Source organism: Podarcis liolepis (assembly GCF_965112155.1).
Source record: "Podarcis liolepis genome assembly, chromosome: 6".
Taxonomy (NCBI): Eukaryota; Metazoa; Chordata; class Lepidosauria; order Squamata; family Lacertidae; genus Podarcis; species Podarcis liolepis.
Window position 1 is genome coordinate 50,643,352 of NC_139559.1, and position 26,030 is coordinate 50,669,381.

Below are 26,030 nucleotides of genomic sequence, written 5' to 3' on the forward strand. Positions count from 1 at the left end.
GCTAGCCTGCTCACGGACAGCCTCACCTGCATCAGCGAGTCCCCTTCTGAGCGCAACACGTAGAACACGGCATAGATAGGGATGCAGATGACTGACGAGAGCGCCATAAGGAAACCGATGGAGATGGCCCAGGTGGGGTACACATAGGTATTGTAGGAGATCGGTCGGTACTGGATCACTGTGAACACGAGGATGAACTGAGGAGAGAGGGGAAAGAAGACTGAGTGATACAAAGCCCAAGAGGAGCAAGGGGGGGGGGTGGCATCATGCAACTGCCCTAATTCCACACCCTCCTGTCCTCCTTCATACTGGTTACGCTTATGCCCAATGTTACACTCACTGCATCTTTGGGAACCCCTCTTGCCTTTGCATATGTGGTTCTTCCTCATTGGTATTTCCCTTGTCTCCTTCCTTGGCACTGTTCTCTCCTGTACTGGTGTGCTACCTAACATCTCCCTCCTCCCCCAGCTCATATGCGAGTGGCTGTTCAGAGTCCTCTCCCTCCCATTCTAGCCCCCTCTCACTGGGAGTGTTCTCGTCACACACTCACAAATATGATAACAGGAGAGATGAATCTCCAGCAGATTTGGAAGAAGATGGGTGGTGGGAAGCCCAGCATCATCTCAATGTCCTTGAAGTAGTTCCGGTGCCCTGTGTGGAGCAGAGGCAAAGGGTGGTCAGAGGAGTGGCATAAACCAGAGATGTTGTAACTGGGCACTAGGCCCAGCTGCAGGTTTCCATGGGCCCTGTTGTATGTAGTAGGGTGTCTGTGGGACTCCACATTGTAGATTGTGCACTCTCTCCCCGCGTGATGGGTCTCTCTTCCCACCCCACATCATGATTCCACAGATTTTCCCTGTTTTGACAGGAAGCAGAGCACCAGATAGTCAGAGTTTGCCCCAGAGGTTCCAACTGCTTCATGGGAAAGGACCTGGATGAGACAACGGTGCTGAACCCTTGCACACAGCCAGTTCCAGGGTTGTGTTTCTTTTGTGGGGTGGGGTGGGGTGGGAACTGGGCCCTCTAGTGGGTCAACTTCCACAGACAGCTAGGAGACACCTTTGTACTTTCCCACAATGCCCTTGGGTGCCTGATGTAGCTCTAGGGCACTGTGGGAAATGCAAAGACTTTCCCAACTGGATAAATAGCTGTTTACAAGAGTGTCCACTCCTTAGGGTTTTAATTATATTTATTATTATTATGTTTTTAATTGCTTTTAATTATTTTATGTGTACATTGCCTTAAGACCAGTGGTTTAAGAAGGTGACCAATAAATTGTGGTGTGGTGGTGGTGATGATATACTGCTACCTGCAGTCCCAGCTGAAAGGCATAGAGGATCCAGAGCAGCTATCAGCATTGGTGGGCCAAGAAATAATACTGAGGCCTCAGCAGTTGTCCAAGATTCCAGATGCTGACACCAGGCCTGCTCTTGCATGGTTTATTTTCCTAGCAACAAGCATTTCTCTCACAGGCGAATGGGAGATCAGCCCAGCATCTTGGACCACAGCAAGTGCCTCACCAAACTGACCATTGGTACAAGCCTTGTTGGACATGTTATCTTCAACAGAATCCATATCGCCCTGCCTGAGTGACATTACTCCTATATGGATTTGGGGACTAGGGAAAACATTGCCGTCATCGTTAGTCTGGGGAAACTAATCTATGGTGAAGGTTTCACAAGCCAAAAATGAGCAGAGAGTTTGCTGATTTCCCTTCCCAGGGGTACCACAATCCCTTTTTCTTGTTGAATATAATTTATTCAATTTCCCTAACAATTCTAGGGTTCCTATCTGTCAGCCACACTGCAGACAGAAGGAAGATGTCTTGGTAGTCTTGACTACCAATGAAAGGTTTTGTTGGACTGTGGAATACCTTGCCCAATTCTGATTGAGAATGCCAATTGCTGCCCAACTTATTCCTGACATAGCTTCTAAAAAGGACAAAGTGCAAACGGCCCATATCTTGACTGGCTATCCCAGAAGAAGCTTTCAGGCAACTCTCAGGATACTTACCATAGATGTACATGATAGAGACACACATGACGCATGAAATAACGACAAGTGAAAAGCTTGCTGCATAGTTGTCCATTAACAACAGCCAATAGATGCCAGCCTGGAGAATGGAGGGAAGGAAAGCTGTCAGTATGGGCAAGACCTATTGCCTTCGGCTCAGTAAGGGCTGATTTCCCTAAGAATGCCCCCTCTCCCTGTGCCCCATACCTGTGTAGTGAGTGGAACCCCTAGAAGAAAGCCCACTACAGCCACACCTAGAGTCACAAAGGTTTTCCGACGGATGATCCACTCATTTCCTATTTCATCCACAATGGCTGTGACCAGAGTCTCCAAGAGGCAGAACTAAGGAGAGAATTGACCAAGGAGAAACAGGACGTGAGGAATGTTGAGATGGCTCCAACCTCTCCATCCACCCCCTTTAGCAACAGGGCCTGCTGCCTTCCTCCTTCACCTGAACCACTTCTAATACACTTTCAGGGTGAGGATCTGGTCTGTTTGAGATGTGGCCCACAGCATGTGATCAAAGATGCTTTCTTTGTTCTTTGGGACAACATGGGCACAAATAACATTTTATATAACACCATTCTTATCTGTTCTTATTTTATCTGTAAGCCACATTGAGTCCCTGTCAGGGTAAAAGCTGTGATATAAATAAATACATGATGATAATAATAAGTTTGTTTGTTTTTTAAATGTAACTTTTTTTGTCTACAATAGGGATAGCCAAAGAGATGCCTTTCAGTTGTTAGATTACAATTCTTACCATTGTTGACCATTGGCCATATCACATGGGGCAGATAGGAAATTTGTAGTCCAAAACATCTGGATGCAACCAGCTTGGCTACCTATCCCTAGTCCCTAAGCATGTGACTCAGCTGGTCCTTGCTCTACCCAGTCTGGAAAAAGGAGAATTAATTTCTGATGCAGTGCCCTGGGTGATTTCTGTCAGACCCTCCATCACCCAGTTCTGCAATGCCTCAGACACCAGTGCCCACTCTCACAAACCCAGCCCTCCGTTACTAAAGCACTCAAGTTCCCCAATTGCAAGTGTGTTCTACACAGGTGCCTATACCCTTTCTCCCACCCCACAATATCTGATGGGTCGATTTCCATGATTACCTGTGTTCCCAGCCCCAGCAGGATGAGCATGAAGAAGAAGAGAACAGACCAAAGGGGCGAGATAGGAAGTAGTGTCAGTGCCTCTGGATATGCCACGAAGGCCAAGCCAGGACCATGGTCAGCCACCTTGGAAACATCCACACCTAGATGATTGGCCATGAAGCCAAGGATGGAGAAGATGACGAAACCTGCATAGACACTTGTGGCGCAGTTGGTGATGCTGATGATGATGCTGTCTCTGTTGGAAGTGGGAGGACATGTCACATTATGAGATACCAGGGAAAGGGTCAAAGAATGAGCCTTGGAGGTGGAGAGAAGGAGAGATTATTTCAGCCAAGAAAAAATCACTGAATGAAGGAGGAAAAGGTCAAGCGAATGGTTTCAAGGTATCTCATGTACTTTGCATTCTCTAAAGCTAACTCTCAACAATATCACCAGAGACCCTTTGTAGAGCCCCAAGTAAGCAGCTCAGATTTTTGGAGGAACAAAAAAGCGTAAGACACAAAATTGAAATTTTAAAAGGAGTAGGGGAAATCACCTCTTACTTCTCTTAACAAAGTATGGCTGACATATGTAAGAGGTAACTAGTCCACCGTGTTTAATTCTGAACACATGCCCTATATTAGGGGTAGCTAATCTGTGGCCCTTGGAGTACATCATCCCTGACCATTGGCCATGCTGGCTGGGGCTGATGGAAGCTGGTGGTCAACAACGTCTGGTTAGCCACCTTGCCCTATATGTTTTGTTAAGGCTCTGGTGAAGAAATCAAGTCCCTAGACTTCATAGTTTCATGGAACAACCTGAAAATGGTCAGCATCTAAAACTGAGCACCTGAAAATGGAATGGGTAGTAGCCATAGATCCACTGTGGTTCCTGCACCTCCCTATAGACACCTTCCAGAGACGAAGAACTATGCCACGCCAACAAATAGTTTCAATATGCTTTCTGGATTGCTTAATGAATCTTACCTGTAGCAGTTGTTGTGGAACTTGTTATACGATGCCATGGTGATAAGTCCACCCCAGGCACAACCCAATGAATAGAAGATCTGGGAAGCCGCATCTCCCCATACCTACCAAAGACAAGGAAAGGGCATTACCAGCACAGCTCCTTGCCTAGTTTACACAAGCCCCCAAACTCCTATGGTAAGGAGGGGAGGGGAGGGGAGGGGAGGGGAAGAGGTGGTGTGATCATGAAATCCTAGAGATCATGTCCCGGGGGCAACAGCTTAAGCCTATCAGGCATTCCACACAAGTACCTTTGCATCAAGAATTTTGTCCCACTGCGGTGTCAGATAGTACATGATCCCAGTAACGGCTCCTTCAAGAGTTATCCCCCGCACAAATAAGATTGTCAGCACCACGTACGGGAAGGTTGCCGTGAAATACACAACCTGGGAGTCAAAAGGAAAGTTGGATGAGAACATTAGTTGGATGAGAACATGGCATCCTGTCCAGTGTTCTGTTGTCACTGTGGCCACTCAGATGCTTGTGGGAAACCTTCAACAGGACCCGAGCACAAGAGGACTCTATCTGCCTATGGTTTCCAGCAACTGGACAAAGATGTCTTCTTCCCCTGAAAACTTAGTTTCATCACTGTGTCAGTCATAACGGGCTTGCAACTTAACTTTTACTCCCTCTTAAGGAAAACTTGCCACTGTTGCTACTGCTATTGTTGAACGTTTCTTTAGTACAACGTTTCTCAAACTTGCATCTCCAGCTGTTGTTGAACTACAGTTCCCATGATCTCAGACCACTGGTCCTGTTAGCTAGGGATGGTGGGATTTGTAGGCCAACAGCAGCTGGAGACCCAAGTCTGAGGAACACTGCTTTAGTACCAACAGTCTGTTAGGCAGCATGATTTTTCTGCCTATATCATGAATCTGTGTCCCCTGGTTAGTCAATGTCTAAGCACTGGGCACACAGCTCAGCCTCTTCCTAAGGATCTAGAAGGGCAGTTCTGGTTAGCCACCTTGCCCTATATGTTTTGTTAAGGCTCTTCTGAAGTAAGTTTCTCACAAGCAACTCGTTAGGCCTGGATAAGAGAGGAGGGGTAGAATGTTTGCAGGCATTGGGTAGGCCATGTTGGAGGCCCAGAGAGGTCATTGTGCTTTGGGTTTCCATGGAGAAGTTAGAAGAGAAGGAACACTACTTGCTTTTCCTGAGGACTTGACACCCTTGATGAGGCAGAGGAAGACGACGACCCAAGAGACGCCCAGGCAACCCAGAAGAGGGAGCCGTACTTCGCCCAGGTTCCCAATGTCATCCGACAGCTTCAGCACATACCGCCTGGGGTAGAAGACAGCAGCACAAACCAGAGTTCATATGTGCTCCAGAAAACACACCCCAACCAATCTGTACCCACCCAACCTGCCCCCACCCAAAGGTCCAACCCCAGACATTAGGGCCGCTGAGATTGCCAGGAGTGACAGCCTATTATGTTAAATGCTGGCATAATGGCCTTGTGACATTAGCTGCTTTGATCAAACAGTTGAAAATGGGAGATAGGAACCTGTGCATAAGTAAGCAAGCAAGCGAGTGAATGCACACAATTTAGCACTAGCCTCAAGGTTTTGGTTATTTCTAGACCACTTGCATCATGAGACTTACAAAAAGAAAAAAAAATATCACAAGCATCTCTCAGATTCCTATGGGAACAGTCCATTTATAACCCTCTTCACAATATAAGAAACATTTCAGGGCCCGACTGGAGCTGAGGTCAATCAGAAGATGAATATAAAAACAATCCTCAGCATATATTCTGTTCCAATCTTGTAATTCAAGAGGCATAGTACACTTTGAACTTTTAAAGTGAAAATTCTGCAGGCTCATATTCACACCTACTATCTCCATCCCTTGGCTCAGCAATAAAGAGCCTGCCTTCTAATTATCCAGATGTGCTTGTCTCTGGCTGCAAATCCTTAGACACTCTCCTATCATTTATGACAAACAAGAGGTTTCCCCACATTCATTCTGATGACCCATGAAACTTTCAGGACAGCTGCCTTCAAAACTTCTGTGCTTGGTCCAATATCTCTCCAATATCCAGCCTCCCTTAGAGACACCCAGGGTTTTGGTAACATCCTTAACACCTTAGGGAAGGTAAAAATAAGGCCATGATCTCCATCTGCCATATTTGAACCAAGATGTGTCCATGGTGGTCAGCTTGTCCTCTTGTGAGGCAGGCCCTCAGTTCCCGACTGACAAGCTGATTCCCTCTTCATCCCACACCCATTTGCCCCTCTCCATCATCATCACCTCCAGTATTCCTCACTGGGGCTCGTGCGCTTGGCCGTCTGGTTAAAGAGTTGTGTGACGTTGAGCGATGACCCAGCTGAGCCATTGGTAGCGTCCAACACACCAGCGCAATCAGGTGTGTTCCAGTAGTTGCCACAGTACGTCCAGGGTAGCACCCGTGTCATTGATGAGAAGAAATAATAGAAGGCGATGCAGATCACAACGTTGTAGTAGATTCCAATGTAGCTGGACACAACCATCATACCATACCCAACACCTGGAGGGAAAGCAAAGCGTGAGCACAGGTTGCAAGGGGGAGAGCTCTAAGGCATCTAGGGATGGGAGTTTGCAGCCAAATAAAGTATATGGCCTGTGCAAGTATGGACACGCATACACTGAGGCTGTGGATATATGGCACAGGCAGACAAACTGCAGCACAATTTGGGCCTGGTTATGCAGTTTGTTTATTTATTATTTAATGTACCAAGATCTCAGCTTTCTGCCTAGTCAGCACTCAGGCCTGCATGCCTGCCCACCCCTTTTGCACATTATGCTGCTGCCTGCCCTCCCTGGTTCACTAACAGCAAAGGCACAACTGCAACAAGGCACGTGGGATGCAGGTGGAGGGAGCAGACTGGCTGCACAGATGCTGCACCACGCCCTGCATGGTCTCCTGCACTTACAACAGGTGAGACTAAGCATGATGAAAAGGAAGTGATATTACATGTGCAGTATTACATGTTCTGAATTTTGCTTTTGAACTAATCCTGCCCAGAGATGCCAAAGGTCTACTGCCCCAAAATACTGATGATCTGTTTGTCTTTAAATTGATTTTGCTCCTAGCAACTCCAGTTGAAATACAAATACTGTACGAATTTGGTTGCCAGTCCTTCAATCAGGCCTTTTACCAACAAAGTAAAGCTGTTGTGCAGAAGCCTGCATTTCAAGGGGAAATGTGCGCACGAGTCTCTACCCACACACGGGGAGCAGAGGATGCAGACTGCAAATGTGTTTGTAGCACAATAACTGGACAGAATGTATGCACTGAATGTGCTGCCTCTCACCTTTGAACATGGGGCTAATCCTCCAGACACCAAGGCAGCCCTGGCTAGCAAACTGTCCGAACGAGAGCTCCATGAAGAAGAGGGGGATCCCGCAGAACACCAACATGATGAAGTAGGGGAACATGAAAGCACCTGGAGACAGAAGAGGAAATGAGCACCGGAGAGGAAACATAGCTCAGGGGTAGAGCACATGCTTTGTAGGCAAAAAGGTCCATCTCCAGCATCTCAAGATGAAAAAGCTCAAGATGGGATGTAATATTCATTTGTTGTACTTACATCCCACTTTTTCCTCGTTTACCCCCCCCCCCCCGGTGAGGTAGGTTAGGCTCAGAGGCAGTGAGTGGCCTAAGGTCACTCAGGGAGCTTCATGGTCAAGTGGTGATTTGAGCCCTGGTTTCCCCCATGTCCTAGTCTGAGGCCCTGAACCACTACATCACACCGAGGAAAGACCTCTTCTACCTGGCACACTGGGCTAGATGGACAAATAGTAAAAGGCAATTTCCTGTGCTTCAAGCCAGTGGAAAAGGAGCTTCAAAACCCTTAAGAAATGCAGAGATTTCCCCCAAGTGCCATATTCTGGGTGGGGAGAAAGCTGCCCAGTGTGTGGCATGGAATCCCAGTCCTCTCCTGCAGGAGGAGCCCTATACTCACCAGATATATGAAGCTCCTAGGATACACCTTCATCTGTGGGGACAAAGTTGCATCCCGGAACTAGCAGGACTCAGCACTGCAATTCCCACCACACACAAACACACACACCAGTGCTATGCCAGAGCACTGGGTTTAGTACTGGCTGGGGGCAGGGAATCAGTCCTACCCTGCTATTTGCAACACTGCACACGCTCTAGCCCCAGACAGCGTCAGGGCCAGGACTGTCAGCAAATGCAATGCAAAGTGGGTCCTATCTCTCGTGTGCTGCATCCACCCTTCCGGCCAATACTCACCTCCTCCATTGCGATAGCAGAGGTAAGGGAAGCGCCATACATTGCCAAGCCCAACAGCATAGCCAACGCTCGTGAGAATAAACTCAATCTGGTTGCCCCAGTTGCCACGCTTGAGGTTCTCGTCTCGCTTAGCCGTCTCGCCAGGCACAGCACCATTCTGCCAGAAGAGGACAGTCAGTTATTGCAGGTAGGGGAATGGCAAGAGGGTGGGCGGAGGTAAGTTATCCTGTTCCATCCTTCTGGGTCTCCCCTACTGTCGGTCCTGTAAGGTCTTCCCACAAAAAGAGGGGCTTTAGAAAGGGCAACAGGCAGATAACAAAACAAGTCATATGGATGGACACACACACACACGCACACACACACACACACACACACACACACCCTTCTGCAACTTTGGATGCTTGCGCTGCTGGTGGTTTAAAGTCACTCCCCTTCCCCAGCTGGAGGCAAAGCAGGCAGGGGGCGGAGAGTTTGATTATGCTAAGGGGGCTGCTACCCCCTGCCTGCCCAGATGAATAGTCCTGGGTCAGGCTGTAGGGAAGCTGGCAGCTGCAGCCCATACAAAGCAGGCATAAGAGGAGTCAGCACAAAGGAGCCTCTGTGCCTGTTCCCTCTGCCTGCCTACTGATGGAGCACAAGAGGCCACAGGAAAGGCAAGCAGATCCCTTTACTCACTGGCAGGGAGCCCATCAGGGCATCAGAAAAGCTCTGCTGGACCACACCAAGCCCCACCTAACCCAGTATACTGCTTCCATCAGTGGCTAGCACAATTGCTTTGGGAAGCCCACAAGCCGGGAGGGGGGCTTCATAAAGATACTTGTTGTTTTGTCCCTGGCACCTGATATTTACAGATTTATCTGAATGATTTATGTCATTACTTCATGAATGAACTCTCCATGTGGAGGTTTCATTTAAGCCAGAGGTTTTCAACCTTCTTGAGTCCATGGCTCCCTTGACCAACTACGTTCTTTCTGCGGCACCCCCGTGGGGCTCAGGAGCCCAGTTATGTCACCTTGCTTGCAGAGCCGGCAGCCTCACACCCTTTTTCGAACACCCCCCCCCCTTGTGGAGTGTTCCCTCAGCCTCCTCTCCGCTTCCCTCTCCTTGGGAGTCCTCCATTGGGAGGCAGCAGCAGGAGCCGCTGGGCCTGCATGGCAGAAAGGCTTCCCTTCAGCACAGGGCACTCAGATCCCAGCGCAGCACCTGCCTGCCTGCCCGGCCTCCCAATTGTCTGTCCATTCCCAACAGCAAGGGCTGGCGGACTGGCTGGCTGGGCTCCCTCATCCACTTGCTTGCTTACTCTGAAGCTGCCTCAGCTCCTGGCAACCAACACCTCCTGGCCAGCCCCACAGGCACCAGTTGCCTGGGGAGCTTGTAGCCAGGGCTTCAACAAACAGCTATGCAAGCCTTTGGGAGGTAGATATGGGAGGGCATCAGAGGAGGGAGGGAAGGAAAGAGGGACAGAGGCCAGTGTTGCCCGCAGCACCCCTGACCATCATTCAAGGCACCACTGGGTGCCACGGCACACTGGTTAGAAACCACTGATTTAAGCCATTAAGCTGTTGAGACTTTGCATCCTGTAATTATTTATCGCCCTTTACAAAGCCCTATAAGCCAGTGACCATAACTGTATCCTGTGACAGGGAGTGCCCAATGTTAACTATGTTTTGTGTGAAGAAGGAACAGAAATACAGTGGTACCTCTGGTTAAGAACTTAATTCGTTCCGGAGGTCTGTTCTTAACCTGAAACTGTTCTTAACCTGAGGTACCACTTTAGCTAATGGGGCCTTCTGCTGCCACCACGCCGCCGCCACACAATTTCTGTTCTCAACCTGAAGCAAAGTTCTTAACCCGAGGTACTATTTCTGGGTTAGCAAAGTCTGTAACCTGAAGCTTCTGTAACCTGAAGCGTCTGTAACCTGAGGTACCACTGTATACCCGTGCTTGTTCCTGGCAATCTCAGGAGGAAAACTGGATCCTCTCTTTGGCCCTTGGTAGCAAATTCAGAATATGCCCATTAAGCGTAGAGTCTATGGATGTTTACATGGCATCACTAAATTGCCTTTTTATAGATGTTAACTCCCTTCTGTACTCACAATAAAAGTGGGGAAATGACTATATCTGACCTTTCAGCACATAAGTGAGAGCTGTTCTATTAAGAACATATAATGGTACACGGACTACAGGCAACTCCCCTTTTGCATGGGGATTGAGTTCCGGGTCATTGCGCATGACAGCAGTCACACGTAGGACCGTTCCACCCCTGCCCCATCTGGGGCCCAAAAACAACATGTGCACCAGCAAATTTGGGTTGCACAGTTATAACTTGCGTGACAAGCCAGCTTCTTCCCTGTAAGACTGGAAACTGGTGGGGAGAATGCACTAGAGAGTGAACGGCAGGTAAAGAAACACTTGCAATGTCATCTAATCTCCCCAAAAACAATTCCAAACCAATGGTCATTAAATAGCCAATGTTATCTCTCTGCAAACAAATCAGGGCGAATGCTTAGTAAACAGGTCATCTGGAAGGAAGTGCCCACGGTGTGTCTATCTGTGACAGCTCAGGAAGGCTGTTATTGGCTGTAGTAAAAGGACATCGCCAGGAGAGGGAGCCTCAGTCCTCCTTAATCATACCTAGTCCTTTAAGGTCTGTCAGAGAAAATAAATGGTACTAAACAATCTTGGCCCATCACCCTAGAGTTCCCCTTCCGAATGCGTCCATTGCTAGCCCAAGCCTTAGACATGCCCCTAATTTCTCTATTCCCTAAGGGGCAGGGGGAGGAACAGAGGCTACTTGCCGCAGCGTTGACAGAGCCAAGGTCTGAGCTACCTTTGGAACAGTACGACTTCCATGTGGCTGGAAGCACTCAGCCCCACACAGAAGAAGCCCAAGCACCACACAGGACAGGATGCTGTCATCAAGCGTAGCCGCTTTCCGCAGGACAAAAATGGAGCTTTTGTGCATCTAGCTCCATCCTGGCACCACCAGTTCCCTGTACTGCCCAAGGATAACAATGGCAGCCTTCAGATCAAAGGAACGGGAGATGTGCTGTGTCAACAACAAAGCCTGGCTTCTCTTCCCTTAGAGCGGATGGGGCACATCTGGTCATGCTCTGGAGCAATATTTCTCTGGCGGCTACTGCCTGTACCTTGCCCCCTCCTCCTACTGAGAGATGGGACATCACCTGAAGATGCTTCTGGGTTCAGTTCTCCCGCATGAGATTTAAGTGATCGTTAGTTCGCTTGCCTACCTACTTGAGGGGTAAATCAGAATTTGAAGTAAGTTGGGTCAGCAATTTGCAAAGACTCTTCTCTGTCAACTGCCACTTGTAAAATTATTAACATCTTATTAAGAAAATTTCAGTTATAGAGAAAATAAAGTGATAAAAGAGAAGGGAGAGAGAGAAGCACAAATAAAAAAGCAAAAAAAATAAAACATAAGAAAAGACATAGGATACACTAAATATAATCAGTTACACTACCATACATTATTATATAGATATATCAGTACTATTATTGTCCAAATACATATATGATTATTAATAATCTACTATGTTCTGTATAATCTCATTCCAAATGTCAATATATTTCACCTATTATTCATAAGCAATTAAATAAACCATGACAGAGCTGTTTCTTTCCAGTTGAAGGAGTGATCTGTCAATAAGCAAGGATTGGGAGCAAGGCATTGCAGCTGGCGCATCCTAGAATCCCTTGGTTATACGGATGGATGATCAGCCCTGTGCTAGCAGCTTTTGCATCTTGACTTTTTAAATCAGGGGCAGGGAAACTTGTGGCCCTCCAGACACTGCAGGGCCGAAATTCCCACCATCCTCAACCAGGGATGCTGGGGTTTGTAGTTCAGCCACAGGTTTCCCCAACCCTGGGTTTAAACCTCCCCAACCAAATGCTGCTGCTTCTCATGAGAGCCTAAAGCATTTCCTTTTATCTTCTGAGAAACTCACATTGGCTCCTGTGGTTTGCACCTCACACCCTGCCAATGACCCCTCCAGTTGCTGGTGTGTTAGGAAGAGGGTGCTGCACTTGAGTGCTTATGAGAGAGCTCAGCTTTACTACAGGAAGGGAGAAAAGAGGGTATTGTAAAGAAAAAGTGGGTGCCCTAGGAAAGAAGCACTTGGCCTCTGTGGGCCCTCCTGTTCATGGCTGGCCCCTGCCCCATGTTCCAGGATGCTTTGCTGGGGAGGATGTTGCTCCCTGAGCCCCACTACTTCTCAGGAGCTCCGAGATGAACAGGCTGCCAGCAGGAGCATTTTGCAGGAGCCTCTCCTGTGGATGCACCTCCTTTGCTCTCCCCCTGGTGCACGCAGCACACTCCACGTAGGCGCACGTGGCTGCCCGCTGATCGCAAACAATTGCTGTGAGCACTCAGCAAATGGAAGCCGTCGTTTCAGCTTTGCCTCCTGCCACTGGGATGGGAGGGGGCTGGCAGCCGGCGAGTTGTGCACCTAACCGTGTCATTCAATTAGAGCCAGCAGCCGCTCTGGCACAGAGCTGCCAAGGAGCCATCTGCTGCGCTAACTGGGGGGACTGGCAGGGTACGGGGGAGCCACGCCTGCTAGAAGTGACCTCTGCTGTGAGCCCTGGCCATGGAAGCCGGAGTGGGGATTGTGGCATCATGGGGACTCGGCGGCAACCTAAAGGATCACCTCCCAGGATCTCCATGTTCTGCAGGGGACAGGGAGACCCTGCACACAACCCTCCAAAGAAAAGACTGCACACACAATACTTTTATAGCACGCACACCCCAAAAGAATCCTGGGAGCTGTAGTTGGTTAAGGGTACTGTGAAGTGTAGCTCTATGAAGGGCAAACTACACTTCCCATTATCCTTAGGGGGGGTGTTTTAAAAGTATGGTATGTACACAGCCAAAGGTATACATTTGCCAGTGGCAAGCAGGGAGTAATACCACATCCTAATATCCTTATCCCAATCTTTCTCTGTATTCTTCACATCCACCCTTGACACAAGGGAGGCTTGAAGTCATTTCCCCACGATAAGTGGAGTCTTGGAGGGGCAAATGCAAAGAGGGGAAGTCAGCAAACACTTTGCACACACAGAATGCACCCCAACCACAGTTGCAAGACAAGGGAGTCAGGCCAAGAGACAATCCTACATCATGGCAACGTTTGACCCAGCGGTTCCAAGGGCTGCTCTTATGGGGGACGTTTGTGTTTTAGGGGCAGAGAATCTGGCACTTTTGAAGAGCTGTGGCAGAATATGACCTTTAACAGATGTTGCCTCTCCTCCACCAATTCTGAAATGAGAAACAGAATATGAACAGAGCCCCAGAGCATTCCAAGACTAGCAGCGAGATACATGTATCTATGAATATTTGTCCCAAGGTTTCTCTGCATGCTTGTTTACAGAAATGTGTGTAACTGTTACATACCTGCACATATACATGTGTATACATGCATCTAGGTATGTGCAAATAACCTTGCAGGGTTTGCTTACAGAGGGATAAGGTTGATGGCCTGAGCATTGCCAGCAACTTTCCCTTGGTGCCTTTCGGCTGAAGGCTAAACCAGCCCTGCCACAAGGGGTCTTTAATATGGGTGGCTACTCTTAACCAAACAGCCTTCTCCCTCCAGATACAGTCAGGATGTTACTGCATAAATGCAGCTTCTGGAGGGGCAGTTCTGTTAATCTGTTGCAGCAAAACCAACAAAGTGCCTTGTGGCATCTTAAAGACTGAACCAATTTATTACGACACTAAGTATTATCCTCATTTGGTACTGTAAATACACCACACACTCACACTGTGCATAGCAAAAAGAAGAAGAAAAGGGACAACCAGTGGAGCGGAATGGCAATAAAATGCAAAAAGTACATGCAAATACTGAATTGAACTTAAATGGGGATGGGAAGAGCAGCAGCACTCACAACAGCAGTAACTAGTAAAAATACAATCATCCTAGCATTGGTAATTAGCAAACTATACTGGAACAGGAAGCACTGTGCCTATTTATGCCCAAACGGATACAAGAAAACTTCTTAATAAGTTCTGATTCAGTCCTTTCAGCTGCTGACATCTTTCTTTAACATTTTCCTGTTGAAGAGAAGCAGCTTCCAGGTCAGCAGTGGAGTGTGTCGGAAGAATTAAATGTTCGCTCAGTGGATTCTGATAAAAAGGCAGGTATCTCACCATACCAGACCTGGGCTAGCAGCTCCAGCCCACTTGGATGATGGTGTATGTGTAATTTTATCTCAAAGAGTCCCCACAAAGACAATCTGAGAATTTTGGAGTAATAACAGGTTATTCCACTCCTGGCTCTAATGGCAAGTTTCCTATTGAGGTTCTGGATCTGTACCCACCTGAAGGAAGCTTCTTTCTTTGGCTTTGTAAGATGTGTGACACAATGGACAGCAGAGGCTCCTCAGTGCTTTTCCACTTAGACCAATAGGCCTTTCACCAGGGCACAGCAGGGAATCTGGGGCAGAGAGAGGAAGTGCTAGCACCCCCTCCCTTTCTCTCACCCGCGGAAGCAGGGAGTCCAGATGCTGTAAATCAAGCAACGAGTGCGTTCCCAGCTCCCCTCCCGCTCTGCCCCCCATTCCTTCTGCATTGATCGAGTCCTTGCCGGGCGCTTGCGGCCATTCATGTTCCCTGAGCATGGGCTCGGGACGAGATGTTCAGGCGGCAGCCACATGTGACCGCGTGGCACGTTCGCTGGCGCAGTTAATGGGGTTGCCAGCCTGGCTACACAGCACTTTGCAAGGAATTGGATACACAGCCTGGTAGCCTTCCCCATAAGGAGTCATAACGGTGCGGTAGCTGTGTCAGGCTGTTGCAGCAAAAACAGCAAGAATATTGCGGCATCTCAAAGACCTGTGGAATAGTCCACTTTATCAGATGCATGAAGCGTTATCCTGCATTTGCTGTAGTGGTGGGGGTCTCTCTCTGAGTGCATGTATGTTTATCAGCTGTGTCTGCATGCCACAATAATGCTGTTGGAAGCGGAGTTCTGATTTGTTACCATGCAATAAACCAAAAATGTAAAGCCAAGAATAAAAGTTGACTACTGTTCACAACTGCCCAGAAATAAATATACCACAAATACGTTGTTTGTTTTACACTAAAATATTGTCAAATCGCTACACAAATTGCTGTGTATGGCCAACACACAAATCCTCTCACTAATAATTAGTAAACTAATTAACAATGTGGTAAGATGAGCTACTGTTGCTCGATTCTGGCACAGGTGAGAGAACTGAACTTTTCATAAATTACAGTTCAGCAGTTTCACGCTAGAAGTCTCCCTCTGAAGTTCCTTTGCTCAAGAAGGTCAGTAACAGTGATCTGGGTGGTTGAAGTGTTCTCCCCCCCCCCCCAGTGGTTTCTGAATAGGGTGGCAGTTTATGATGTTCTAGTACTGTAACATGAAGCTCCAGGGTATCACACAACACAACTGCCTCTATCCTTTATATTCTACTTGTGCCAGCTTGACATTAAAGAATGACTCTACACCATTACGTTGTGAAGAAAAATGGTCATAGTTCGTCCTACCAGTTCAGCTGTCCTAGCTGGTACACAGTTTTTCATGGCCAAAGGAGCAGCATCTCAAGAGTAAGGGCAGCACTATAGTTGGCTGCAGGTCAGATCCTCCATGGCTGACTTCTTAAAGCATGCTGCTCACTCTGAGTAGCCTAATCCAACTTGAATTGCAAAGTGAGCGCTAATGAGGCTTCTGTTCTGCTTAATTAATGGGAGCTCAGTTCACTCTGGCCACGTGGTGGTCTGTTGGGCAGAGAACTCCCAACAGGAACTCAAAGAGAAGGCTGGAGTGAAACTCATGGAAGTAGCCCGTTGACTTGGGCAACTCCCAGCATACACTGCTGCTTCTTAGCATGTTAGGATCAAGCCACTCTTTGCAAACTTTGGACCAGTTCATTTCACCTCCCTGAGGAGGAAATGCAGGGAATCGGTCCTCCACTGCTTCTGTTACTACTTCTTAGGGGGAGGTGAGTACTGAGGCTAATCCTCCGTTACCATTGCCTTTCTGTCAGCTACTGGAAGAAACTACCAACCCTGCCATTTTGGGGCAGGCAAGACAAGCAGTGGCTATAGCAGGGCAGGAATGGGCCACACATTCCCTTATTAGAGGAAGACATGTGAATTAGCTCCCACAGTGGGTCAGAAATTAAATCAGTTGACTTTTCATGAAGGAAAACTGTCTTGGCAAGAAAAGAGGTATTTGGCGGGTCTGGCCAAATCATGTATTGGTGGCAGCAATTTTACCTGTCACATACAGACAGAATGTTTCACTGTTTGGGAAGATTTATAATGATATCCTCCAAGAACAAGGGCTGATTTAAATCAGTGCTTTAAATAAAGTTTCCAGCTTTCCAATTCATGTATTTACTCAGCAAGTATATACTGTATACTAAACAGATGAAAGTCAATGAAATTCTATATATTTTATACTAAATTCTGCCTCAGGTTTATACTACTACCTAGGAGCATATATGGTCATGCAGCTTTCAATGGTGAAGTTAATTATTCTGTTTGGCATTCTTTCTATACATATGTGTAAAGTCACTTACTTGAATACTTTTATACAGAACTTTCCAGAAACAAGGGCTGGTAGTTACTGTATAGAAGAGCACTGTTTCTCCATGGTTATTTTAATTTGTTTTTTAACATTATTTTGTTTTCCCCCATTTTGCCAGCAGGACTCCCCTGTAACAGGCTCTCATCACATTGCCAGGGCATGCAGCAATACAGCCTGCTCACGCATTCCCATCCAAGGCCTGCCAAGCCTCCTCAGGAAGCATCCAGCAGCTCATTCATCCTCCAGACCCAAGGGCATAAGAACCTCCTGGAGGGGGGGGGGGGCAGAATAGGAGAACCATGTATGGGACCCTGGGGAAGAATGGGGGAAAAGTTCCACACACCTTTCTATACTTGTGGAAGAGGATTCCATTTGGATCAGACATAAGAAAGTGATTCGTAAATTAAAAAATAGCAGCAGCAACAACAACCCTGGTCCAACAAACCAAAGAATAAGCTATGAGAACACAGACTCCTGCTTCTTCCCTTTTCTCTTCCTTAATTCAACATTTCCTTGTTTCCTGAAAGAGTTTCCAACAATATATGAACTAGGAAATGATCATTTGAGTGATCCCTGTCAAGCAGGATAACAAACCATGGACTACTGTCCTGGTTTGTAGGGATCATTCAAACCACAGTTTCTTAGTTTGGACATCATGGTTCGGATGCCACCAGTTTAATAACTTAAGTAGTACTGAATTAAAGTCCATAAGTGGGATAAAAATGAAAAGTCTAAAACAAGCTGGTAGGCACACACACTTTCATTATCAGTTTATGATTCCAAGCTTCTGTTCTGACTTTGTACTTGGCAGTTCTAGATTGGTATCTGTCTTAGCCTATTGCAGCAACAACAAAAGGGTCTTGTGGCATCTTAAAGGACAACAAATTAATAAAGAGAATTACGGCATAAACGTTTGTGGACCACTGTTGATTTCATCAAGTACATAAAGTTGCAGGTATACCTTCATATGGTTATTGGGGAGGGGTTGAAGAATTGCAAATGCTGATGCCAGAGGTAGTAATAAATTGTGTAATTAACAGTGGTAATTTACAAAACAGTTGTTGCTGATAACACAGAAACCTTGACATTTGTAAGCTAGGTAGCACGCAGAGTGTGATAAACAAATAAACAATGTCCCAAATTTCCAGTTCAGTCAACAAATTATAGCACTGAACCTCTTGATGAATTCCGTGGTTTTACACTGCAATTTCTCTTTAAAGCTCTGTGATGTCCTTGGTTTCAGTATGCATGCACAGGTGTCTCCTGTACTGACATGGTGCAGCTATTTCATCACACTATATTGGTGCAAGATGCTTTTGTGCAGGTATAAATGTATCACAAAGTTCACCTTACGTGCCAGACAATCATGAAAGCTACCAAGTTCTTGCTCTGCTGTGGAAGCACAGGTTTCTACCAAATTCTCCCTCTGGCAGAATTGTGAGCCCTCCTTAAATGCTGTTTGTTAAGCCTGGATTTCCTCCCCACACATAGGCAGTGCACCAGGAGTGGGGGCAAACAGTCACCATTCTCCGGACATTTAGCTTGCCTCTCTCCCATTACTGAAATGTTGTGGTTACTTGAGGGGGGAAATGCATTTTTTAATGTTCACCTCCCCAGGAAGGCTCTTTATCCCTGGTGCGCTCCTGAATATACAGTGGTGCCCCGCAAGACGAAATTAATTCGTTCCGCAATTTTTGTTGTCTAGCGAATTTTTCGTCTTGCGAAGCACGAAATCCCATAGGAATGCATTGAAAATCAATTAATGCGTTCCTATGGTCAAAAAAAGTCCAAACAAAGCCAAATTTGGTACAACAACAGTTTATTAACTGCTCTTTAAAGTCACACATACTGTAAAGAGCAGTTCAAAAATTTAAGGGAAAATAAATTAACTTTATAAACAAAACATGTCTTTGTTTTTAGTCAAAGAAAAAAAAGTCGCGAGACGTTTTTGTCTTGCGAAGCAAGGCCATAGGGGAAATTCGTCTTGCGAGGCAAATCGCGAACGGAAAAACCTTTTGTCTAGCGAGTTTTTTGTCTTGCGAGGCATTCTTCTTGCGGGGCACCACTGTAGATTCTTCCTGGTGCTGCCACTATCCCCCTATGAGTGTGGCACTGTACCTTTCCTCACTATTTGTGACTATTGCGGAAATACCAATGCCTCAATGGACAAAAGCAAATGCTGCAAATGTTTTCATATTCAGCCGGAGCCATGTTGGAACTGATCCTGAGCTAAAGTTTGAGGTGGCAGAACTAGGGGAGCCATTTACCCTGAATCCCCATGGATGCCATTAACCTGCTTCTTCCTCTAACAAAGCACAAAAGGGGAAAGTACCACAAACTTCACTTTTTACTTACAATGCTGGTGAATTCAAGAAAAAGTGTGTGTGCATCTATATTCACATACATGCATGATTTTGCATCCTCCTACCTGCACCCATCAAGTAAGGACTCATTCACACTTCCACATGCCCTGCTGCTTGCCCTCGGGGAAACCCAATCTTTACTGCTGAATTGGAGCAAACATCAGTTGGGTTTTGTCCAGATTGACATTTGCTCTGATTTAGCACTAAACAGCAGGCTTTCAGGAAGTTGTGGGGCATAGGCAAAACCACTCAGACCCATGTTTTCCAGGCATGGGACAAGCGGATGTGCGGAAGTGTAGACGAGCCCTCAGTTGCATAGCAAATGTGGGAGAAATACATACTGAATTTGACCCAAGTGATGACACAGATCAGAGAGTCACCCATGGTTTCTCCTAGAGACACAGCAGGATTTCATAGGCATGAGAAGGGGAAGGAAGTTCTTATACCACCTCATGCTCATCCATCAGGACTCCCTGGCAAGAGCTACCTTTCTTATGCTAATTCACCTGTTGGCTCAACTGGTGGGCCTCATGGCTGAGCTTGTAAGGCCACTGGGCTGCTTCCAGAAGGAGGCTTCAATCAGGCAACAGGATTTATGCTAGGGTAGCTCCTGTCAGCTGCACAGCCCCTTCCGGCAAGTGGTTCCCAAGGGACATGCTGCCCTTGCGGTGGTGAAGGAAGAGAAGCAGGTCTGGGCTAGAAGCCAGGTGGCAAGGAAGGCTTAGCTAGGAGCCAAGGGAAATCCCTCTTTTGATCCCAGCTCACTCATTGCTTGAGTCAACTGGAGCCTCACCTGACCCCCACTCATTACCCCACAAAGCCTCCAACTCTGGGGCAGTGCAGGCAAGAAGACAACTAGCTGCTCAGCTTATATCAACAACAAGAAGCCTAGAGCATGCTGGAGTCAAACTGTTCACAACATGATGCCCTCAGTAGCAAAGGGAACAGGGAAGATCATTTTGGAGTGCCAGTGGGTAGAGACTGGGCACAGAATGTTCATCCTAGGCTAGGAGCTGCACAACACACATGTTTCTAAATATTCTAGTGGAAGTCAGGAGGAAAAGAGAAAGCAGCAGATATTACACCAGAAAAGCTTTTCCCAATTCCCCCAGCCATGCTGGTCAAAGGGCTCCCATGGTCACCTTCACATACTGCACCTTTATTGCATTGAATCAGTGTTGTACTCAATATACAATGGGCCAGAGGGGAGATGACCTTTCTCAACTTATTGAGGGTTCTATGCTTCAGTCTGAAGCCCAAACATTTTAGTAAAAGTCACATGGGACACCCAGCAGAGGTGCTGCTACCCAGGTGTGTTCTGAAGGCACAGGAGGTCACCACTTGGCTGATGCTAAACAGGTTTGTGGCTGGATTGCCTGAGAACTACATGCATGCCTCCTTGGATCCCATGGTAGAAGAAAGGAGGAATATAAGTGTAATAAAATAAAATAACATAATAGATGCTATGCACACAATATGTGAAAGTATATTTAATTGGAGGGAGATGCCTGAATCAGGAGATGTTGAGTGGATTATTATGGCAGCGAGAAGTTAACATTAAAAATAGTGAATCCAAGCATCAAATTAAATATTATTCAGTGTTTGATGGACAGGGCTGATCTTTTCTTTTCTTTTCTTTTCTTTTCTTTTCTTTTCTTTTCTTTTCTTTTCTTCTCTTTTCTCTTTTCTTTTCTTTGCCTTCTTTTGCTACAACCTTTAGACTGCATTCACTATCATTCTATAGATTTTCTCCTTCTCAAACACATATCAAGTATGAGCACTGGGGGGGGGGGGCTTCTCATTTCATTTGCCCCCAAATTAGAATCCTTTTAGCATAGGGAGCAGCACTTCCAAAATGGTGCTAGGCAATAAATTGTGTAATGGAAGAGACAAGCTGCTTTTCTAGGTGGGATGTTTTTTCCAACTCATCCTTCTCTGGAATTGCTTTAGGGTGGTGGCACTTTGGAAAAAAGATTATATAGATCAGCCTTCCTCAGCCTGCTATCCTCCAGATATGTGGGACTATAACTCCCATAAGCCTCAGCCAGAATGGCCCATGGTCAGGAGAGTGGGCATTATTGTCTACTAACATCCAGAGGGCCACAGATTGGGGAAGGTTGTCCTAGATGGATGATTAAAAAACAAAACAAAAAACTTGCTTGCCATGTGCATCCTTGGTGCCATCTTGGAGGCACTTTCCCACCTGCCAGTTCAGGGGCTAGAGCTCTTAAAGTTAGGGTCCAGGGGCAGCATATTTTGGAGAAAATCTGCCACCCCTAAATTGCTCTTCAAATTCACTCCCTGTGGTGAGGCTTTCAGCTTGCCTCAAGATTGATTCTTGTCACTCTGGTGCTTCTCTGTAAGCTTACCTCTACACTATTCTATATATTTCCTCCATAAATTATTTGCTTAGATTACCACCCTCTTAATTCAAAATACTGTATGATTTAATGGATGTTGAACTAAAGGGAGCCTGTTGAATGGACAGAGGCAGCAAATCAAAGACTTGTATCAAAAGTAGCACTGTCCAGCATGCCAAGAATAGCCAAAACAGGTAGAAAAGAATAAGGAACTGAGGTTGTGCATCCAAAAATAAGAGTTATGCCACCACAAGTTCTATATACACACACAGCTCTACAAGGAGACACTGAATTGCATTTGGCCCAGTGCAATTCAAACATAGTTTTCAGCTGGGAGCAGGATGAATTCATTATGCAACCCATGACCCCAAAGCAGCTACAGAACCACCTGTATGATCTGTAGCAAGTTCATCAAATCAGAAATCTCACTTTGGGTAAACCTTTGAAAGGAAATGTTGCTCCACACTGCAAAAGAAGTCACCAATTGTGATGTCCCTCCCTCCCTTCATGTACTGATGAGCAAACTTCTTTTAATCACGGAAATTATTTGTCTGCTTCACTGACTATAACAACGGTTTGGACTCCATCTGGCACCCAGGCTGAACCTTAAATTGCTACAGAAAGCAACTGAGGGTAAAACATATGACCTGATTAAATCTATGCATCAACCCATCAAATGCAGGATAAAAATAAATGGGCAAACTGAGGTTTTAAAGAGGCATAAAGGAGTGAGCCGGGGACGCAGCACTCAACTGTCCTCACTCCAACCCATACACAAGCTGCAACCACAATCCATCTGGCCTCAGACTTCCTTTAAATGGGACAGATCAGCTTTGGTAGCTATCACCTTCAGTGCGACAGCAAGGAAATCGGCTGCAGTATCAGAGCCCCACAAGTCACATAACACATACTGCGACCATCCAGGATTTTGGGTAGGTGGGATTAACTTAGTCAAGGTTTAGCCCACGTACAGGCAATTCGTGGCTCTCCAGATGCTGGACTACAACTCCCATCAAGCCCAGACAACAAGTCCAATGGTCAGGGATGAGCTGCAGTGCAGCAATTATTTGGAGGGCCCAGTGGCAGACCTTAATTTTTAGGGGCCTGAAGCTTGAATTGTTATGAGAGCCCCTTTGCAACCAGCAGTTAGGTCTGGATAACCACTGTTATCTTCTTCAGTTGGGTTGTTTATAATCTTTACAACATCCGTGCTACTGACTCTCAAAACTCTGAGAAATATATACAAAAACAAATAAATAATCAATTTGTGCCATGCAACTCAAATTGAGTCTACTAGACCCATTCATTTTTTTAAAGCAATGTGGATGAAAGTTGCTTCTGGGGCCCCTCTGGGATTAAGGGCCCTGAAGTTTAAAGTTCATTAGTTTCGTAGCAGATCCACTCCTGGGCTCCCCATCCCTGGTTTAGGCTCTTGCCTTCGGAAGGGTGCAGTCAAGACTGAGTCACAGAAAAGTAGCAATGGAAACTCAAAAGTCTTTGCCGAAGGGAGAAGAGGGGGTATCCTAATCACAATGGCTCTGGTTGTGATGCAAGCAATACATTTGCTTGCAGGTGTTGAGATTTGGTGAAGCTGGTGTTCTGTTTTTTAGAGACAGTTCCTAGATATCATTCTTAAAAAGGTGAAACCTGTTCCAAGGTGCTATGAGAAAAAACCAGTAATAGGTCCCACCCACAATAATCTTAATTAATGAGTTGATTTTTCTTTTGTACTCGTAGTCATTCTGATACTTCATTTAAAGTTTCATAGTATATTGCTTGGTACATCCAAAACTAAGGGAAATGAATGTGATTTTCATTTTTTTAAGTCATTCTTGCTGGCTGTGGGACTTCTAGAAGTGCAAAAATTCTGTGTTCCCCTTACCGCAAACCAAGTTGTAGAACTTACAAATTGCAGCTGGCTTCCAGTATTTGAAATTTCTTGCTAATATTGATATCTCTTGTGAAAATGATAGCATAACCAAGTCAGTATTAATACATTTTTTTAAAGGTTCAGTTTCCTCTCTTTTAAATTTACTGCTGACAAATCACCAAAAATATGACTATTCACCCTATACTATACTTTGTGTTGAAACCATGCATATAAAGGTATTGTTTGCTTGTGGCTGATGCAAGACATTTTGCTGCCTTTGGCAAAAGACAAAATGGCGTCTCACCATTCCATGTACAGAAGCCAACTAGACTAGCATTTAAATCTTATTTCAATACTAGCAATGGTATAGTGTCCACCATACCTGAGGGCAGCAGACTACTTCTGTGGTTGCAGGATAGGTCACAAGGCAGCCTTGTCCTCAACAAAATGGTATGGTCTGGGAACTCACCAGGAGGAATACCCAAGGGGCTGCTGTCATTGCACTCCAGCACCTGGTAAATTAGACAGTCACCTCACTCTGTCTAATGGTAGGGCCGGCCTTGTTGACGCCTTTTCTTCTTGCTTTTAGTTGTTTTCACTTTTAAAAAGTTACTGAGAGCATGGATCCTGCAATCTGTTTCAGGAATGCCTCTGTTCAAAGGCTCAGATAAATTCCTTGTCCAAACCCCTGACCACAGACACTGTCCCAGCAGAGCAATCAGTGCATCAGTGTTTGAAGTTTCCCCTTTACTCCACACAGAGCATCAAAAGTTCTGGACAGGTGTTACTAAGAAAAGTGAGGAGAAACTTCTTGGCTCCATAGGCCAGATCCTTAGCAAGATCTGATCTAGCCTCACGGGCCAAATTTGACAGGTGGGTGAGGCTTCCCACCTGTCAATCACCTGACTGCACAAGGGAATCAGTGCTTTGAGGCCTCAAAGCTATGACTTCAAAGAACCACATGCAGCCAATCCAGCAGGCTTCCGATCCACAAATTGGTGGTGGGCAAGCCTGTTTTCCCTTGCTAATTCACAACAAGGAGTGCACTTCAAGGTTCCAGATTGTGCATTGGCAGCTGCATCTTACCTGCCCCGCACCTAACATCAAATATGACATCAGGTGTGGGGCAGCTGGGGTGGCTGGCCATATTTGAACCTCTGGTGAGCCAAGCTTGGTCCATGGGCCAGAGGTTCCCCACCCCTGTGCTAAAGTGTGCAGGAAGTGGAGTTACCAATAGCTACATGGCCTTTACAGCCCCTCATGCAGTAAATACTGTTCTCTGGCTCTCTCTAGAGGCCATGGGGAAACACAGCAGCTCCCCACACCTCCAGCTGGCAAATGTAACTTAATGCATATAAGCTGTGAGGGTACAATGGTGACCCCAAAAGTGTAGGGCCTGAGTAGTGCTGGAAAGCATTTCCTGCTACCGGACAACACATACCATAAGGCGATGGAAGGGAGCACTACAAGAAAGCAAGGTCTAGAGCCCTCAAGAAGAAAAAGGCCACCTTACTGAAGTCCACAGCGGGGGGAGGGGGATGCACATGTGCAGCCACAAAAGTTTATTCACTCACACCTATAACCATAACCTTAAATGCAGACTTTCTGGCTTCATAAAGCGGATGGAACGGCAGCCAAGGAGCAGCCCCCCCCCCTGCACTCCTGTATGTTTATGGGCTGGAGCCCCCAAACTGTTTTATGCATCTCCACCCTCATGAGAAACAGCCTGGCAGTGATGCCTGAGCCACATTGAGCCTGGCAATTCCTCACCTCTTTGCGCTGTCTCCCCGGGAGCCAGCACAAAGAGGCTTTGAGAGAGTGTGGTTACCAGCTTTCATTGAGTCTCCGGCATTAACTTCTCCCCTTTACCCCCTTTTTAAACTTGCTGTGGCAGCCGCAGCAACAGGACCCCCTCGCTTCTTTGTGGAACTCGAACACTCACACACACTCACACGAATCCTTCCTCCCCCATTGGAAAACGGCTCCCTCCCCTCCCCCTCACTTTAGGGCTTTAGGGAAGATTCCCCACTGACCTGCTCTTGGGGGCAGGGAACCCCTTGGCTGCTCATTCCCGGTATCCTGGGGCGTTGCTAGAGCTGTGGCTGATTGCTGCCTCCTTCACATCCAGCCCCGCTGCTACTGGGGCGATAATGTGCTTGCCTCTCCCTCATGAACTTGGCATTACTCTCAGCTCAGTTCTCCCAGCACCATGCTGCCCCCGCCTGCCCAGTGCCCAGCACCGCGCTGCCCAGCACCCGCCAGCATTCTATACCCAGCCACATGGCTCCCCTCTACTGCTGCAATCTCTCCCTCTCTCACACACACAGAGGAGCCCACACTCCCAGAAGGACCTAGGATCACCCATTTCCTCTGCTATTAAGGCTGTATACACCCCACCACCACCAAATCCTGGGAACCATAGTTTATCCATTCAGAGAGCTGCGATTCCCAGCACCTTTAATGAGCTACTTTTAATGTATGGCGTGCA

At 46.7% G+C, this 26,030-nt stretch overlaps 1 protein-coding gene across 4 annotated transcripts in view; it reads right to left on the reverse strand.

Moving 5' to 3' along the window:
• Positions 1–26,030, reverse strand: part of SLC6A9 (solute carrier family 6 member 9) — a 56,018-nt gene that overhangs the window by 2,477 nt on the left and 27,511 nt on the right. For 3 of the 4 annotated variants that reach the window (XM_083509614.1, XM_083509613.1, XM_083509615.1), the window contains 11 exons: positions 8,377–8,533; positions 7,433–7,564; positions 6,390–6,645; positions 5,288–5,420; positions 4,391–4,525; positions 4,101–4,204; positions 3,133–3,370; positions 2,221–2,355; positions 2,014–2,113; positions 551–651; positions 27–197 (listed from right to left, as the gene is read on the reverse strand). In XM_083509614.1, the coding sequence (XP_083365740.1) occupies positions 27–197; positions 551–651; positions 2,014–2,113; positions 2,221–2,355; positions 3,133–3,370; positions 4,101–4,204; positions 4,391–4,525; positions 5,288–5,420; positions 6,390–6,645; positions 7,433–7,564; positions 8,377–8,533 (1,662 nt within the window). Of the gene's footprint in view, positions 1–26; positions 198–550; positions 652–2,013; positions 2,114–2,220; positions 2,356–3,132; positions 3,371–4,100; positions 4,205–4,390; positions 4,526–5,287; positions 5,421–6,389; positions 6,646–7,432; positions 7,565–8,376; positions 8,534–25,575; positions 25,680–26,030 lie in introns of those variants that run through there. The other variant, XM_083509612.1, reaches the window with a different exon arrangement.